General features: G+C 40.4%; 2 protein-coding genes across 3 annotated transcripts in view; one reads left to right on the top strand and one right to left on the bottom strand.

Moving 5' to 3' along the window:
* UBAC2 (UBA domain containing 2) overlaps positions 1–16,221 on the top strand; it is a 79,535-nt gene that overhangs the window by 27,294 nt on the left and 36,020 nt on the right. The window lies entirely within an intron of this gene.
* Positions 4,870–16,203, bottom strand: GPR183 (G protein-coupled receptor 183). 2 transcript variants are annotated; one of them, XM_081198581.1, is made up of 3 exons: positions 15,102–16,203; positions 14,721–14,888; positions 4,870–8,145 (listed from the first exon to the last, which is right to left on the bottom strand). In XM_081198581.1, the coding sequence occupies exon 3, from the start codon at positions 8,114–8,116 to the stop codon at positions 7,034–7,036; it is 1,083 nt and encodes a 360-aa protein (XP_081054707.1). In that variant the 5' UTR covers positions 8,117–8,145; positions 14,721–14,888; positions 15,102–16,203; the 3' UTR covers positions 4,870–7,033. The 2 variants fall into 2 exon arrangements, with proteins under 2 accessions (XP_081054707.1, XP_081054708.1); XM_081198582.1 differs by lacking the exon at positions 14,721–14,888.

Genomic DNA, 16,221 nt, shown 5'->3' on the forward strand with positions numbered 1-16,221 from the left:
TGACTTACAGTGAATGAGCAGCATACTGGAACGGACCTTGGCTTCCGTTTGTGGTTTGTTTGGAGAGAAACAGACCTGTATGTGACAGTTTATTATCTCCCAAGGCTGCTTCACAGTATCTAGTCTTCTCTTTGCCATAATGAGTAAAACACTTTTGCTAGTGCCATCCAACATAGCATTGATACAGGCCCCGTTCCAGTGAGCAGATTTGACCACGTGAAGAGGACATGTGTGCATCATTAGTATTTCAACTTTTTGCATGTTTTAAACTATTGTTGTATTTTTTTATTGATTTGTTTTATCCTTTTGTAAACTGCTTTGTGGTGTGTTGTTGTTTTTACAATCAAGCAGTGCATACATTTTATTAAATAAATGAATAAAACCAATAAGATCACCTTGCATCCTAGGGTAATTGCCAGAGCCCCGGCATCTGAGCAAACCCACTTACATTTGTTTGTTTTTCCACTCCAAGCAGCAACATCAAGGAAGATAAGGGCAAACTTCCTCTTAACTGCAAGGCTCTTTTGAAAGGCACTTGTGTGAGTCCTGCCTATTTTTTGCAGTAAAACTATGATTATTTCCCCTTTTCTTTGTGCAGAGAATGGCTTTCTTGAATTGGTTGCAGACGTAAAACCATGACAGCTGCTCACGGAAATAAGGGAGGTTTTTTGTCTTAGAAAAGCTTTGACTTCATTCTCTTTTTAAAATTTCGTATAATACAGTGGTACCTCGCAAGACGAATGCCTCGCAAGACAAAAAACTCGCTAGACGAAAGGTTTTTCCATTTTCGATTTGCCTCGCAAGACGAAATTTCCCTCTGGGCTTGCTTCGCAAGACGAAAACGTATCGCGGCTTTGTTTCCTTTGTCTAAAAACAAAGACATGTTTTGTTTATAAAGTTAATTTATTTTCCCTTCAATTTTTGAACTGCTCTTTACAGTATGTGTGACTTTAAAGAGCAGTTAATAAACTGTTGTTGTACCAAATTTGGCTTTGTTTCGACTTTTTTTGACCATAGGAACGCATTAATTGATTTTCAATGCATTCCTATGGGATTTCGTGATTCGCAAGACGAAAAATTCGCTAGACGACAAAAATTGCGGAACGAATTAATTTCGTCTTGCGGGGCACCACTGTACTTGGTGATGTATTTTCTTGCCATTGCCTTAGGAGAAATGCTTTTCAAAATGAAAAAGTTCATACAAAATTTGGCAATTGCAACAAGTAGCTGCATGGCAGGACTGGTTCAGCACCTTGAAAAACCTCAATTTCACTTCCAATCAATATTGTCACCACACAAAAAGTGCTTAATGCGGTTAGAAGCGGCAAGGTATAATGAGGTGGCAAATCAAATGAGAAAGGTGTCTTGCCAGCAGTACCTTCGCTTCCTTTTCTTGTTTGTTACTGATGGATATCATGTTGTGAAACATTCTTGGGAGGAAGTTTTCGGGCTATTCTGAGAAAGCATTTCAAAACATAAACCGCATGTTGTGTCTCTGCCTTGGTAACTTCTATAAGCACATACAGATGTGCGTTGACCTTAATCTATTCGTTTTCTAAAAAAGTTTGCTTAGAGGAAGGTATAGAAATTTCATCAGCTTTGCAATTGAAACATTGGTTTGTTTTTATCCGAGTGGGAAATATATATACAAATAACTTTTCCAAAAGTGTGCTGTTTGGGCTGGAGTTTGTACTGCAGGTTATTCTTAAATGTATTTCAAGATAATAGGTTGACTCCAAAGAGTGAGAACTTGCATTTTTTTCTTTCTTCCTAAACACGATTCCGTGTCTCAAAATACTTAGAAAAAAGTCAAACTAAACAATAGGTTCCATTGAGGTCACAGACCTAGTTGTACAGATATTGTGAAATCGTATTTCACAATATGTGAGTTCTGCCTACTCACTTTTATAAATCCCAAATGTAGTGTTATGTATAACACAGCTAAAGCTAGAACTAATACGTGTTTACACATTGTTCTTTGGAGCTCAGAAAAAGACTGAAAAGACCTATAGAGTGCAGTACAAGGGGCCTGTATGGAATTCTGCGACTATCTCTGCCATTGTCAGTGTCAGGTACCAACTCTCCAGTACAGTAGCAGAACTGGCTCTTTTGCTGCTGACACTAATATCATGTCTGGTCATGGAAGATATGAGAACCATTTTTTTAGAAGAGAAGCGAGAGAGATGGTGTTCCTGTGCTGGTTTCTCATCTCCTGTATGAGAGAACTTGATTCATGGGATAACACACCAGTAATTACTAGGGCTATGACATTTTCAACTAGATGGCAGATTTTTTTTAAAAAAAAATGCTTTATTTTTATACAAATAAAAGCTGCATGTGGCAACGGCATACTTAGAACAGGCATTCCCTCCAGTATAAAAGTGAAGGGAAGATCCCTTCTTCTAAGAATATATCTGCAGCACCTAAAGATTTAGGTACACCCAATGAAATCAATCAGATTTTATAAAGGTAAAGGCACCCCTGACAATTAGGTCCAGTCGTGGCCGACTCTGGGGTTGCGGCGCTCATCTCGCTTAGTCAGTCATAATTAACCTCCATTGATTTCAGTGAGTGTGTTAGCTCTAGGTCTGGGTACCACCTTCTTCGTCATAGCCAGATATATTCGTCATAGCCAGTATATCTGAAGGAGCGTCTCCACCCCCATCGTTCTACCCGGACACTGAGGTCCAGCACCGAGGGCCTTCTGGCAGTTCCCTCACTGCGAGAAGCCAAGTTACAGGGAACCAGGCAGAGGGCCTTCTCGGTAGTGGCGCCTTCCCTGTGGAACACCCTCCCACCAGATGTCAAAGAGAACAACAACTACCAGGCTTTTAGAAGACATCTGAAGGCAGCCCTGTTTCGGGAAGCTTTTAATGTTTGATGTATTATAGTATTTTAATATTCTTTTGGAAGCCGCCCAGAGTGGCTGGGGAAGCCCAGCCAGATGGGCGGGGTATAAATAATAATGTATTATTTATTATTATTATTATTATTATTATTATTATTCAGATTACATACATGAATTTTTCTACAATTCAAAGGATTAACTAGTGACAACACTGATAATTATCATTGCTAATTACCAGCTTGTCTGCAGCATTTTGCTCAATAATCACATTTGAAAATACTGTCAATATCTTTTTGCCTTGTGAGACCACATTTATAAAGGGAAGAGTACCTTTGGCCAGACTTAAGTCACCAGACTTCCTTCCTCTTCATTGCCAAGGATGAAGCCACAATGGGAGATCATGAGATACTGCTCTGAAATGTCAGGACTTTGCAGATAACTTGTGACTCTTTGCGGCATTGACAGTACCCCAGCCTAAATATACGTATGTCTTTTCCAGAGGGCTAATGACAGGCTGATGGCTGAATCTTAAGCTACTGTACATTGCATTTACCATCTCTGTGCAATGGAAGGGACATTGCTGGACAGTAATAGTAATATCTGAAAGTACCTGCAATGAAATATAAAGAGTTTGTCTGCACCAACTAATTTTCATGCCCTTTGTATTTGCAGATACTTAAGTAGCTTGTCCCATTACCCACACATCTCATGATCCTTGATAGCTGGCACTTCTACTTATAGTGTCTCAGCAGGAAAGTTAGTAACTCACCAGATACTAACTGCAGAAAGTTTGGTGCCTGGTTTGTCTTGCTTAAAAGGACAGAATTCTATATTATCCTTTAGCATGAGCCACCAAGAACATTGCAAAAGGTGGAGAAGAGCTTGTATCGTGTAGTAATAAAGAGGGTGGGATACAATTGATGGTCCAAAACTCAACTCAGTACAGTGGTACCTCGGGTAAAGTACTTAATTCGTTCCGGAGGTCCGTTCATAACCTGAAACTGTTCTTAACCTGAAGCACCACTTTAGCTAATGGGGCCTCCTGCTGCTGCCGCGCCGCCGGATCACGATTTCTGTTCTCATCCTGAAGCAAAGTTCTTAACCCGAGGTACTATTTCTGGGTTAGCGGAGTCTGTAACCTGAAGCGTATGTAACCTGAAGCGTATGTAACCCAAGGTACCACTGTAATAGCTTCAGTCAAGACACTATCTCAGCATCAACAGTAATACAGAAGTAATAGAACTGTGTTATCATCCAGGTTTGTTTGTTTGTTTTTGGTTTTTTTTAATATTATATACTCTCTGCACTGTGTGTGTATGTTTGTACAAGTTTTTTATGTTGACTATTATGTATTGTTTAATGTACAGATGGGGCACCAGTGGCCCACCAGATGCTGTTAGACTCTAACTCTCTTAACCCCCAGCAAGCATGGGAAGATGGTCAGGGATGATGGGAGTTGCAGTCCAACAGCATCACAAGGGCCATAGTTTCCCCATCCCTGGTTTAATACATACTGTATTGGGTTCATGATGGCGAAACTTCGGGCACTGAGGGAAGACGTTATTTCCCACCTCCTTCTTCCCCCAGTTTCTCCATCTCGTGACCACCTTTGTTCAGCATGCAAGGAGTTGGTCCAACCAAAAGGCTATGGTATGGCTAGTGGGTGAGACAGGCAAGCAAACAAGGTGCTGGGCAGGCAGCTGCAAGGAGGCCCACCTGAAAGTGGCTCCAGGCTAACTGCTCCATCTCAGCCCACTGTGAGGAACAGTGCTTTAGGGCACCATTCCTCACTAGCTCTACATTAAAGGGTGTTGAGTTAATATGAGCCAGTTCTTTAAGCCTTTATCGTGTAAAACTCTTAGTTTTTTCGGCTTGACTTCAAATTTGCTATTACAACAATGTTTATAATAGGCATATGTGGCATTGGTACCTTTTTGTAGACCCAGCTTTTCTTGCTCTTAGACTAAAAATAAAGCGTCCAGGAAAATAGCAGGAATATAAATAAGTGAAATGAACATAGGTTGGATATTGCAAGTAGATGGTTTTAATTTGCTTTGACTATATTTGTATATGTTCCTAAAGAATAGATATTGTGTTACATTTCTTCTTCAGACAAATAACAACGTTGCTGATTGCCATGAGTCTCAAACCAATTAACATGTCAAACACGTGATTTTTAGAAGAAGAAAAATACCACCCTTAAAAGTCTAAAAATCAGGCTGTTTTTCATCTGTCACTTCATGCTACCTAGTACTAGGCTCACATGGGAATGCTCCTCTAACTCATTTCTGATGTTTTAAAATCTATCAATCCTTAAATGGAAGGAAGGACACTGCAAGAGAACTGGTAGTGGTGTTAACTCCTGTTCTTTTGCTAGCTTGAGCTCTGCCACGTTCCGCACCTGCACGGGCAGCTGTCACGCGCCACGTGTTCACTGCTTGTTTTACTACAGAGCAACTGCTTTTAGGTCCCAGTCCACAACTATTTATAACATCAGGAGGTATCAGAACTCCCACAATGAAACATACCACCTAATTTTCACTTGATATGTCTCTAAAAATACTACAGGTAGCTTGTGCCATCCAAACCTCAAGTTCCAATCACTGTTCCTGCTTCTGGGTTTCATACTTGGGAGAGTTATTGCCTTATAAAACTAGGTACTGCCTTTTACCACAATATCTCTAATTTTATAGACACATCTTTCATAACAGCCAGTTTTTAAGCTATTGCTTTACTTTTCCTACTGGAGAGTTTTTTTAGCTGAATTTATAAAATATATGTTTTTGTACATATCTACCCATTCTTCAGTCTCTTATTCCATGAATGACTTCCCTTGCATGCTTACTAATTTATCATAGTTCACCCTTAATCCAAGCAAGGTTATTAAAGGTAAAGGTAAAGGGACCCCTGACCATTAGGTCCAGTCGTGGCCGACTCCAGTTGCGGCGCTCATCTCGCTTTATTGGCTGAGGGAGCTGGCATACAGCTTCCGGGTCATGTGGCCAGCATGACTAAGCCGCTTCTGGTGAACCAGAGGAGCGCACGGAAATGCCATTTACCTTCCCGCCAGAGCGGTACCTATTTCTCTACTTGCACTTTGACGTGCTTTCGAACTGCTAGGTTGGCAGGAGCAGGGACCGAGCAAGGTTATTGGTTTCTGCCAAAACACAGCTGCCTATATGTATGCTTGGGATTTTAAAAAAGCAAGCCCATCGTGATCCAACGACCCCCAGATTCTGAGAAAGGAAAGCACGTAGGTACAAAAACACAAACAAAAAGTCCCAGGATCAGGATGCAAAAGAACTCACTAATGGAAAACAAAACAGTATGAAAAGTAAACCAGAAGAATTGCAACAAAGGGTTTTTAGGATGCAGATGTTGCTGATGGTGGATAGCAACCCCTCCCTCCTTCCTCTTGTACAACATGCTATTTTCTTCTTTGTTTTTTAGAAGCTAAGAGACAGGGTGTTTTTTTGCTTAAATCACTGACTGGCTTCCTACTGAACAGAAGTGCCATTCTTAGCCGCACCCTGCATCTGACCTCCTCCCTATCTTGGTTGCTTACCATCTGCCCAGCTGTGGTAGTTTCATACTCTACTGTTTGCCAGCATACTGCATATTCTTGGAGATGTATTATGTGAGCCACATGGTATATTGGAAAGTCACACTGGTAGATTAGGCAAATCACCCCCTTCTTGTGACAGGAGGCTTTTATATATAAACAATGATTTTATATAGTTCATTACCTATGAAAAAGCAAAGATGATTACATGCTCCCTTCCAGGTATATCCCTTGTGCCAGTCATAGGTCTTAAGGGTGAATGAACTGGAGTTAAACATTCAGTTTAATTTTATCTTGCTTCTCTGTCTAAGTCCTAAATCACAAAGTGATTCACTCTCCTGCCTGGGCTCCTGAGATTCAGAAAAAGAAATATACATAACTGCACCCCATGATAAAGCAACATGGACAAACAAAGACATGAAACCAAATTTTAAAAGCAAATACAATGCCAGTTTTTCTCTTTCTTGTGGCTACATGTGCTACATCACCACTCCAATCCATGCCACTCCTGGAAGAATAAAAATATTAGCTCCTTTAAAAAAAAGAAATAGTTCATGGTTTTTACTGTTACCAATGTTTTCTGAAATAGAAACTCTAAGCACGTTTCAAATGTTAATTTGTGTTCACCTTTTTCCATTTAGAGATGTTGAAAGGGGAGACAGCTGTGTGTCTCCTATATCACGAGAGCTTTCCTCAGGAGCTGTTTTGACAGCGCTCGATAGTGATATGCTTCCTTGACGTCTCAATATTTTCATGATTGTTCTTTTGTATCCTCTACATGCAAAGAAATAGATAAAAGGATCCAAGCAGCAGTTTAAATTCATCAGGAAAACAGTGTAATGGAGGGTCTTTTGGAAGATTTGCCGACTGCTGCATGGAATGATATCTTTAAGCACAATCTTCTTAATCATGTATACAATAATGGCAACATGATACGGAGTAAGACAGATGACAAAGACAACGATGATAAAAATAATTGTATTAAAAGCCTTCTTGTTGGTTCCGGACTTTTCAGCTAGCGGGTTTTCTCTTGCAATATGGCAGAGCTTGCAACTAATTTTAGAGTAACAGACTAGTATAATCCCAAGGGGGAATGCATACCCCAGAAGGCAGGCTCCAAGAAGTATCCAAGGGAGATTTGCAATTCGTTCAAAGTTTGGGTATTCCATGCATGTTATTCTTTCTCCTTCCTCGTATGACATTTTTTGTAAAAGCAATGGAATGGTTTGGGCAAGTACAAGACACCACACAAAGCAACAGATATACGTGGCACATTTAACTCTTCTGATCTTTGTGCGTAAAGGATGAACCACGGCGACAAACCTGTCAATGCTCAGGCATGTCATGAAGTTCACAGCGGCATAAATGTTGATGTAAAAGACAAGTGCTGAGAGTCTGCAGAGTGCTTCTCCAAATGGCCAGTGAAAGCCCAGTGCGTAGTATGTTATTCTTCCAGGCAACGCCGTAGTGAAAAGAATGTCTGATACAACAAGATTCGTTGAGTAAATAGTAGTAGAATTCATCTTCTTTCTGTTCTTAACGATTACAGCCAAAGCAAGTGCGTTTCCAAGCATTCCAATTAAGAAAATAACACTGTAGAACATGGGCAACAAGATATGTGCCGTATCGCTGTGCTCATATAGGTCGCAAGTTGAATTATTAGTCTGATTGGCTGTCGAGGCAGCGGTGGCCCAGGCTGTTGCCATAGCTGGTATATCCAGGAAGTTTAGGAGACCTAGAAAAACAGAAGAAAGGGGGTGGGGGTGTTGTGTTTAATATTGGCAATCATATTTTTCATTGCAAGTGGTCAATAGGTTAGCCTTGTGTAAAACAAAGTAGTTAAATTAGTAGTTAAATTATTTCTTCTTCTTCTTCTTTTAAAAAATATAATTCCAACTCTTTAAGTTTGGATTTCAAAACAGCAATCTATAGAAGATCAGAAGTTTGAAATGAGATAAAGCAAGTTAATAACTTGAAAGGAAGGGCCAAAAGCCATGCCTCTGGTTTCTTCGGGATTAACCTAAATGCTCACTGGCAGTATTAATAAATGGAGAAATCTGCTTTCTGAAACTGACACCATGACACTAGACTTGGAACAGTATGACAGAACGAACTTTCTGTCTCAAAGGATTGTTGGCAGACCAGGTCAACTAAATCCTTGCCATGCTGCAAAATACACTGTCAAATCTTCTGATATGGCTATTTTTTTTCACCCTGTGAAATATTGCCCATGCACTCTCCCTGGGAATGGAAATTCCAAAGACCACCCATCCCAATGGCCTGCTGTCTCTGGTAACTACCTAACTAACTTCTGTCTGTAATCCTCACATCAGTCTTAAGAACGGAAGCAGTTGTGTGCTATTAAAGGGAAAGTGATAAGCAAACAGAGGTGGGAGCTCAAAGGCCAAGGAAGCAGCCAATAATATATTTATTTATTTATTTATTCATTTACTTTTTTAAAAAAAACAAAAGCAGTCAAAGCTTTGACTGCAGCTCTCTAGCATTTTAGAAGTAGGTCCTGAAGATTTACTTTTCCAAAAACGAGTACAGTATTTTGTATGTGAACTTCTTTCATGTGAATTGAGCCTTTGCATTGTTTAAAGAGTTTCTATCCTCTCCCCAAACACCTCCAACATGCTCAGACTCACTTCTTCACACCCATGCACACCCTTTGTTTCATGGTGTGTCGAAGGGGGAAATAAGTTTGTGATATTATTTTATGATTGCACGCCCATTAAGAACCCTCCCCCCGCCCCGGTACACAAACCCACCTCTCACTTTCAGCACAGTAGCTCCTTATTTACCAAAGGAAACTTTGCACGTACTTCATAAACCTTTTCACTAGTCCAACAATTTTTCCATCCTCCATGGCTACGGTTGTATGAGGGGAAAGAAATGAAGTCTAGGTTCATTCATCTACACTCCACAGTGGTTAGAAAGCTTACAATGGTTGGTTGTGGCAGCAGAAGTGGTTGTGTGGCTTTCAGCTCCCAAACTTACATGGAGTTTCACTCTGCTCAGTCTAGTGTGTTGTATAGTTAGCAACCCTCAGCCACACCGATTGCTTCACGACTGTGTTACAAAGCTGTCTTGTGGCACAGTTAATAAAAACAGGACATTAGTTCAGTTTGTAGTAACATTATTTCTGCACCTCACTAGCTGTCTTGGATGATGAGGGTATATTCTTCGATTTGTAGTATATCTGCAGCAGCAGCAACTTAGAGCTCAGTCCATAGTGTGTTTATTGAGAATAACGTTTTGTGCAAGTACAAAAACTAACCTAGCTTGGGGGGGAGGGCGGGGGGAGACAACAGATGTAGAAAAGAGGAAGGAAGAGACTTTGCTGGCACAACTCCTAATGATTTTTTGTTTCAAGTGCAAGGGAGCTTTTAATAGGAGACATGAATAGATAGAACTGCTCCTCCCAACTTCTGTGTATTTCAGAATATTATTTATATGTGATTCCTAATTTTGGGGTTTCCAGTAGTTGCAATGTTAACAGCAGTTTGCTTCAAGTGGTTTTGAATTTGTTGTGCTTAGAGAAATAGCAGTGCCCTGAACTAACCTGGGGCTTTATGTGCTGAGAAGCTAGCATCTGTATTTGTATCCCTAGACAGAAATGCATGAAATAGGAGCTATAGATGTGATCCCCCTATCTCACAGCCAGCAGAGCATTTGCACAGCTCTTTAAGGGAAGCTGGAATCCTCATTATCTGTTTTGATGGGCTGTGGGAATTGGTGGGCTGAAACGCTCCTCCATTTCAATAATTTCTGCATGGTTATAGTTGTGTATGGAAGATGTATTGGACAGTGAGAACTCCACAAATAGGCTGGGTTATTTGAACAGGACAAAGTTAAGTATGCGCTTGATTAAACTGTGGAAAGTCCCCCTCCATCCCTCTTCTCACTCTGTGGCTGATTGGTGCAATTCTAGCCTTCTTTAAGGGTTGTTGTACACACACACAATGTCAAATCAGAGCTCACAACTGCAGAATAAAGAAGATTTTGTAACATTTTAGTATGTTTTTATGCTTAAGTATATCGGTTCTGTTACATATTCTGTTCAAACTCAGTACATTAATCAAATGTCCTTTTCCAGATTTTTGTGTCCTGGGGGAAAATTGTGATAGATAAAAAAAAAGCTTTGTAAATTTATCTAGTTCATAAAGAAGAAAGCCTATCCAAATATCAAGAGAGGATGAGTGAAGTAAATGCAGGTGTCCATACACAAAATGATACTGAATTATTACCAATGTGAGGGTAGGATGACCAGTATCTAATGGGGACATAGCAAATGGATATAGTTGTGTGCAGTTTTGAAATGTGATTGCCTGTGAAAAGTGAAAAACTCTTCGTGCCATATCTATTAATGTCTTGAATTGGCAGAGAACCCTAGAGATGTCAAAATGAGTTGCTGAATGCATTAAACATACATTCTGCAGTGATACAAACCAGCATGTATATAACCTTTCACTCTAATGAAGTGGTTAAAAGATACACAACCATAACCCTCAGCTTGTCAGATTTGGTACATTAAAATAAGATTTAACTGTCAAATATACATAAAGTGCAATGATCATTATCACAATGAAAGCAATGACAACACTTTTTGAAAGTGTATGATTTGCAGTTGTTCTTAAATAAAAAGTCTGAGGCTGCAATCGTATGCACATTTATCTTAATGAGTGCCGCTGAATACAGTGTAACTGAGTTTTGAATATAAATATAAGAGCGTACTGTTATTTTGAGGGGGGTTCAAACTTACTGTGGGATAAAATAGATATGAGAAAATGCATTGTGAATATTACTTTTCTGCCCCACTTAAAAAGCCAAAGTATATTACAAGGTCACTGTTCATTTAACATAAACAACAAAACATTGTGAAGCCTATTAATACACCACTTGGAGTGAAATCCAATGTTGTGTATGGAGTGAGATCCAATGTTGTGTATGGAGTGAGATCCAATGTTGTATGAGCGTTCACACACATAACAGAGCTTCTCTTTCCTTTCCTTCCCCCTGTAGCCCACTGTGTGTGCCAAAAATCTGCTCCAGAGGGTCGGGTGACACACAGGGGAACCACGTGTTGAGATTCCTGCATATCAGGGGGTTGGACTAGATGATGCTCAAGGTCCCTTCCAGGTCTACAATTCTGTGATTCTAAGAGAAACCAGGGATCCTGTTGTTCCACTAGCTTCCGTTGCATGAGTGAGCAGGCAGCATTGGATGTTATCTGAGGACTGAAGCCCCCTGTCAATGCTTACTTGGAAGTAAGCTCCAGTGGGCGCAGTGTCCATATAAATGTGGACAGGTTTGTATCATTTGGGGACAATGCTATGCATACCTCTTTGGGACTAAATCTAATCAGTGGGGGGTAAGAACAAAAGAGGAGCCATGCTGATCAGAACAGGTAGCTAAAAAAAAAGGTAAAGGACCTCTGGATGGTTAAGTTGGCAGGGGGTTGGACTCGATGGCCCTTGTGGTCTATTCCAACTCTATGATTCTATGATTCTAAGTTGCTGTTGCTGCTCTTGTGAGTGCTAGGAAGACCGCTCCCTCTCCAGCCAACTCCATTAGGCCTAAGGGACGGGGCCTGCACTCACCACCACAGCTTAAGAGGCCTGAGACTGGGAGTGGCCGCTGGGACCACATAACACCGGTCTTGAGAGATCTGCATTGGCTCCCAGTACGTTTCCGAGCACAATTCAAAGTGTTGGTGCTGACCTTTAAAGCCCTAAATGGCCTCGGTCCTGTATACCTGAAGGAGCGTATAGAGAAACCAGTAGGAGAACACTTCAATCTCCCAGGACATTCTATACAAGATCTCAAAGTAGCTGTTTTACTACAAAGGAATTTCAGAAATAGACTGGAAAGAGAAGCTGCTGAATTGCAACTCATTACCAAACTTAAAACAATGGAGAGACCTGGTCTGAACAGAGACATTGGATTCTTATCTCATTATACATGACTAAGCCATTTCTCACCTTCTCACCCCTTGCCTTTTCCTGTAAGACCTATTACAGTCTACAGACTCATCTCAGCTATCTGCCAATCTCCAATTCCCACCACCCTTCTGAGTGATACCCCTCCCCACCTTCTCACTATATAGAAGGATCTGGCAACTTCTGTTTCAGTGTATCTGAAGAAGTGTGCATGCACACGAAAGCTTATACCAAGAACTAACTTAGTTGGTCTTTAAGGTGCTACAGGAAGGATTTTTTTTATTTTGTCCATCCCCATCGTTCAGCCCGGACACTGAGATGCAGCGCCGAGGGCCTTCTGGAGATTCCCTCACTACAAGAAGTGAGGTTACAGGGAACCAGGCAGAGGGCCTTCTCAGTAGTGGTGCCCACCCTGTGGAACACCTTCCCTTCTGATGTGAAGGAAATAAGCAGCTATCCTATTTTTAAAAGACAACTTCAGGGAAGTTTTTAATATTTAATGCTGTACTGTTTTTAACACTTGATTGGGAGCCGCCCAGAGTGGCTGGGGAAACTCAGCCAGGTGGGCGGGGTATAAATAATAAATTATTATTATTATTATTATTATTATTATATTAAGTCCAGTCAAAGGCGACTATGGAGTTGCGGTGCTCATCTCGCTTTTCAGGCCGAGGGAGCTGGCGTTTGTCCACAAACAGCTTTCCAGGGTCGCGTAGCCAACATGACTAAACTTCTTCTGGCGCAGCAGGACACCATGACGAGTGCCAGAGCACACAGAGATGCTGTTTACCTTCCTGGCCACAGCTATTTATCTACTTGCGCTGGCATGCTTTCAAACTGCTAGGTTGGCCGAAGCTGGGACAGAGCAATGGTGGGAGGTCACGCTGTTGTGCAGATTCGAACCGCCAACCTTCTGGTCGGCAAGCCCAAGAGGCTCAGTGGTTTTTGACTGCAGCGCCATGCGCATCCCTCTGTGATCAGAACAAAGCCCATCTTGTTTGGCATCCTTTACTCATAGTGGCCAAGCAGATGTTTATAGGAAGCCCAAAAGCAGGACACGAGTCCAACAGCACTTTCTCCGTTTATGTTCACCTGCAACTGGTATTCACAGGTATACCATTTCCATTACTTGAGATAGCACTCCACCATCATGAATAGGCTAGCCTTATCTTCCACACAGTCGTCTAAGTCCCTTCTAAAGTCATTGTGTGGCGCCCATCACAACATGTCAGCAAATTCTGTTTTCTCATGTGCTGTGTGAAAACACACTTCTTTTTGTGTCTCCTGAAATTTGCAGCTTCATTGGGTGACTCTGAGTTCTAGTATTAGAAGAGAACGAGGAAAAAGTCTCTCTGCCTACTTTCTCCACACTGTGTAGTATTTTTCACACCTCTGTATGTCCCTTCTTGATTGCCTTTTTTTCTAATCTAAAAAGCACCAGATATTGTAAAACATGCATAGGGCTGGACTACTTTAGAACAATTTTCCCAGGGAAGACATTTTAATGCATCCTAAAAATAAAAAGTTTTAAAGAAAAAATCCATTTTTAAAAGGGAACTGTAAAGTCATTATCGCATTCTTTAAACATGAATAGTGATTAAACTAGTTTGTAAATAACAGCTTAATATTACTTCATATCCTATAAGTACCTATCCTTTATTCTTTAAAAACTTGTACTGAACCAGTTGTTTTTTTCTAGTACTCTTTTAATATAAGGCTTAATTCCCGGTTCTAACTCCCACCCCAATACCTATATTGGAAACATTAACAATGTTGCAATTGAAATTAAAGTTATTTGTACTCCTGCAACAGATGTTAACTACAGTCCTACTACTACATGCTTCTTATTTTTCAACTTATAGAAACATTTTAGCAAGAAAAGCAAACTCTTTACAAATTTAATTTACCTTCCCCTCGACTTCCCTCCCCTCCTTTCTGCAGTTATTTCTTTCATATCTTTTTGTTACTGCATATCTAATTCAAATATATTTATAAATTTTCCTTTATCCACCCCTTAGTTATCTCTTACTGCACGTGTTTATGTCAATTCTGCTAATGTTTTAATTTGTTTACAATATGTCCTGAAATAATCAATAAATTTCCCCCCATTTAAAAAAGTCTCTCTTCTTGATTTCTTATTCTTCTGAGAGGCTCTCCAGCCCTACATATTCCCTTAAGTTTAATTGCCAATTTGCTCTGCTACATCCTTCTATGAACATTGCTGTATCATAAATATTCTCCACAAATTGCTTCTCTCTCCTGTCTAAAGAAGTGCCTGCTTCATAGTCACATCAGAAAATTTGACTCCCACAGCTGTTTAAATGCCTTATTTTGAAAAAGAACGGAACATAGTATTCCCTCTACTCACTTTATCAGTAGTTTAAGTCCTCTGTTAAGTCCTCTGTGTGGTGCTTGCACTTGCTACACATTTCAGATGCAACTGTTTCCCCTTTGCGTGTTGTTCTTACGAGTGATTAGGTCAGACTACCCTTTTAAGGAGTTGATGGCATTTCCCCTCCCTATGGCTGAAGTATACCTAAAAAAACAGTATGGGAAGTGACAGCATCTATTCACCTCATGTTTTTCATGCTTCGTTCCCCCCACCCACCCAAGAGTGTTAACGGCATTTAAAAAAGAAACCGACAGATTGTGGCTTTCATAGACCAAACCTTACTTCATCAGTTCCCCCCAAAAAAAGAAAGTCAGAAAAGCAGAGGGGAAAGTTAAAATTGCTAGATATGATATCTACCGTAAGATGAAGGCGTTTATATTTTAGCCTGATGGGCTATGGTGTGGATGCTCAGCACTGTTGCAGATATCCTAATCTCAGCACAAGCGGTTCTTGAAACCAAGGTCCAGACTTCATATCATGATGGCAGAAAGGTATCATACTTTTCCGGGTATAAGACAAGGATATTTTTTTTACTGCGGCAAGGCCTTTTTTTGATTGGGTGTTGCAGCGGCATTTGGGCAGGCAATAGGCAGTAGCTGGCGGTGAACGGTTTCTTTGTTGCTCAACAACTCTGGACAATCTCCCCCCATTTTCTAAATTTTGAGTCCCCCAAAATACACGGGGGCTTGTTCTCCTCATTCAAATATAAAATAGGAATGAGAGTGTGGCCTTCCTTTAGCAGTAAGAGAACACCTAGGGCAAGCAAAGGCGCACACCCACAAATAAAATCTAATTAGCTAGACAAGAAAGCCAACTCAAAACAGAAGCTGCCACACTAAAAAGGGAAGAACTGTGACGTCTACTTGACATTTAGCCAATGTTTTGTTTACCTAGAAACAAGTATCAGGTTTTGGTGAAAAGTGAGGTTTTGTGGGGTAGATAGGTTTTGTATATCATGGTCTGACTAAAGAACTTAAAGCATCTCATGAGTTTCTGTGACAAAAAATGGAAAATGTTTTGAAAGGGCCGTGGTGCTGTATTCTGTATTGTCTGTTTTGTGGGGTTTTCAGGACCTCCCCGACTTAAAAAAGAAGAAGTTGTGTTACATAATGAATGGGATGATACAAGCCTAAACTAAAAAGCAGTCATTCCATAGGAAATTACCTGGGGTATCTATGTATGTCAATTCCCTGAAGCATCTCTTGATTTTAGTGTGGGGGATTTTGTACAAGTAAATTCCATACCAGTTAATGCAAATCAGTCCATGAGTTGTAAATGTAATCAAGTCTGCAGTCATATTTGTTCAGTTACTGACAGTTAACTGGTGTTAAGAGGCAAGCTATTAACATGCTGTGTGATGTGCCATTTTTAATAAGCTGTCACCTGCTTAAGTATTTTATAGTGTAGTCTTTCCAAAAAGCAATGAAATGCTCAGGTGTTTGTTTGTTTTTTAATGTAGGCATGTGATCAAAATACT

This window comes from Podarcis bocagei, assembly GCF_964188305.1.
Source record: "Podarcis bocagei genome assembly, chromosome: 6".
NCBI lineage: Eukaryota > Metazoa > Chordata > Lepidosauria > Squamata > Lacertidae > Podarcis > Podarcis bocagei.

Excerpts from the sequence above, each read along its gene's own strand:
- GPR183 (XM_081198582.1), bottom strand. The coding sequence starts at position 8,116 with ATGGCAACAGCCTGGGCCACCGCTGCCTCGACAGCCAATCAGACTAAT.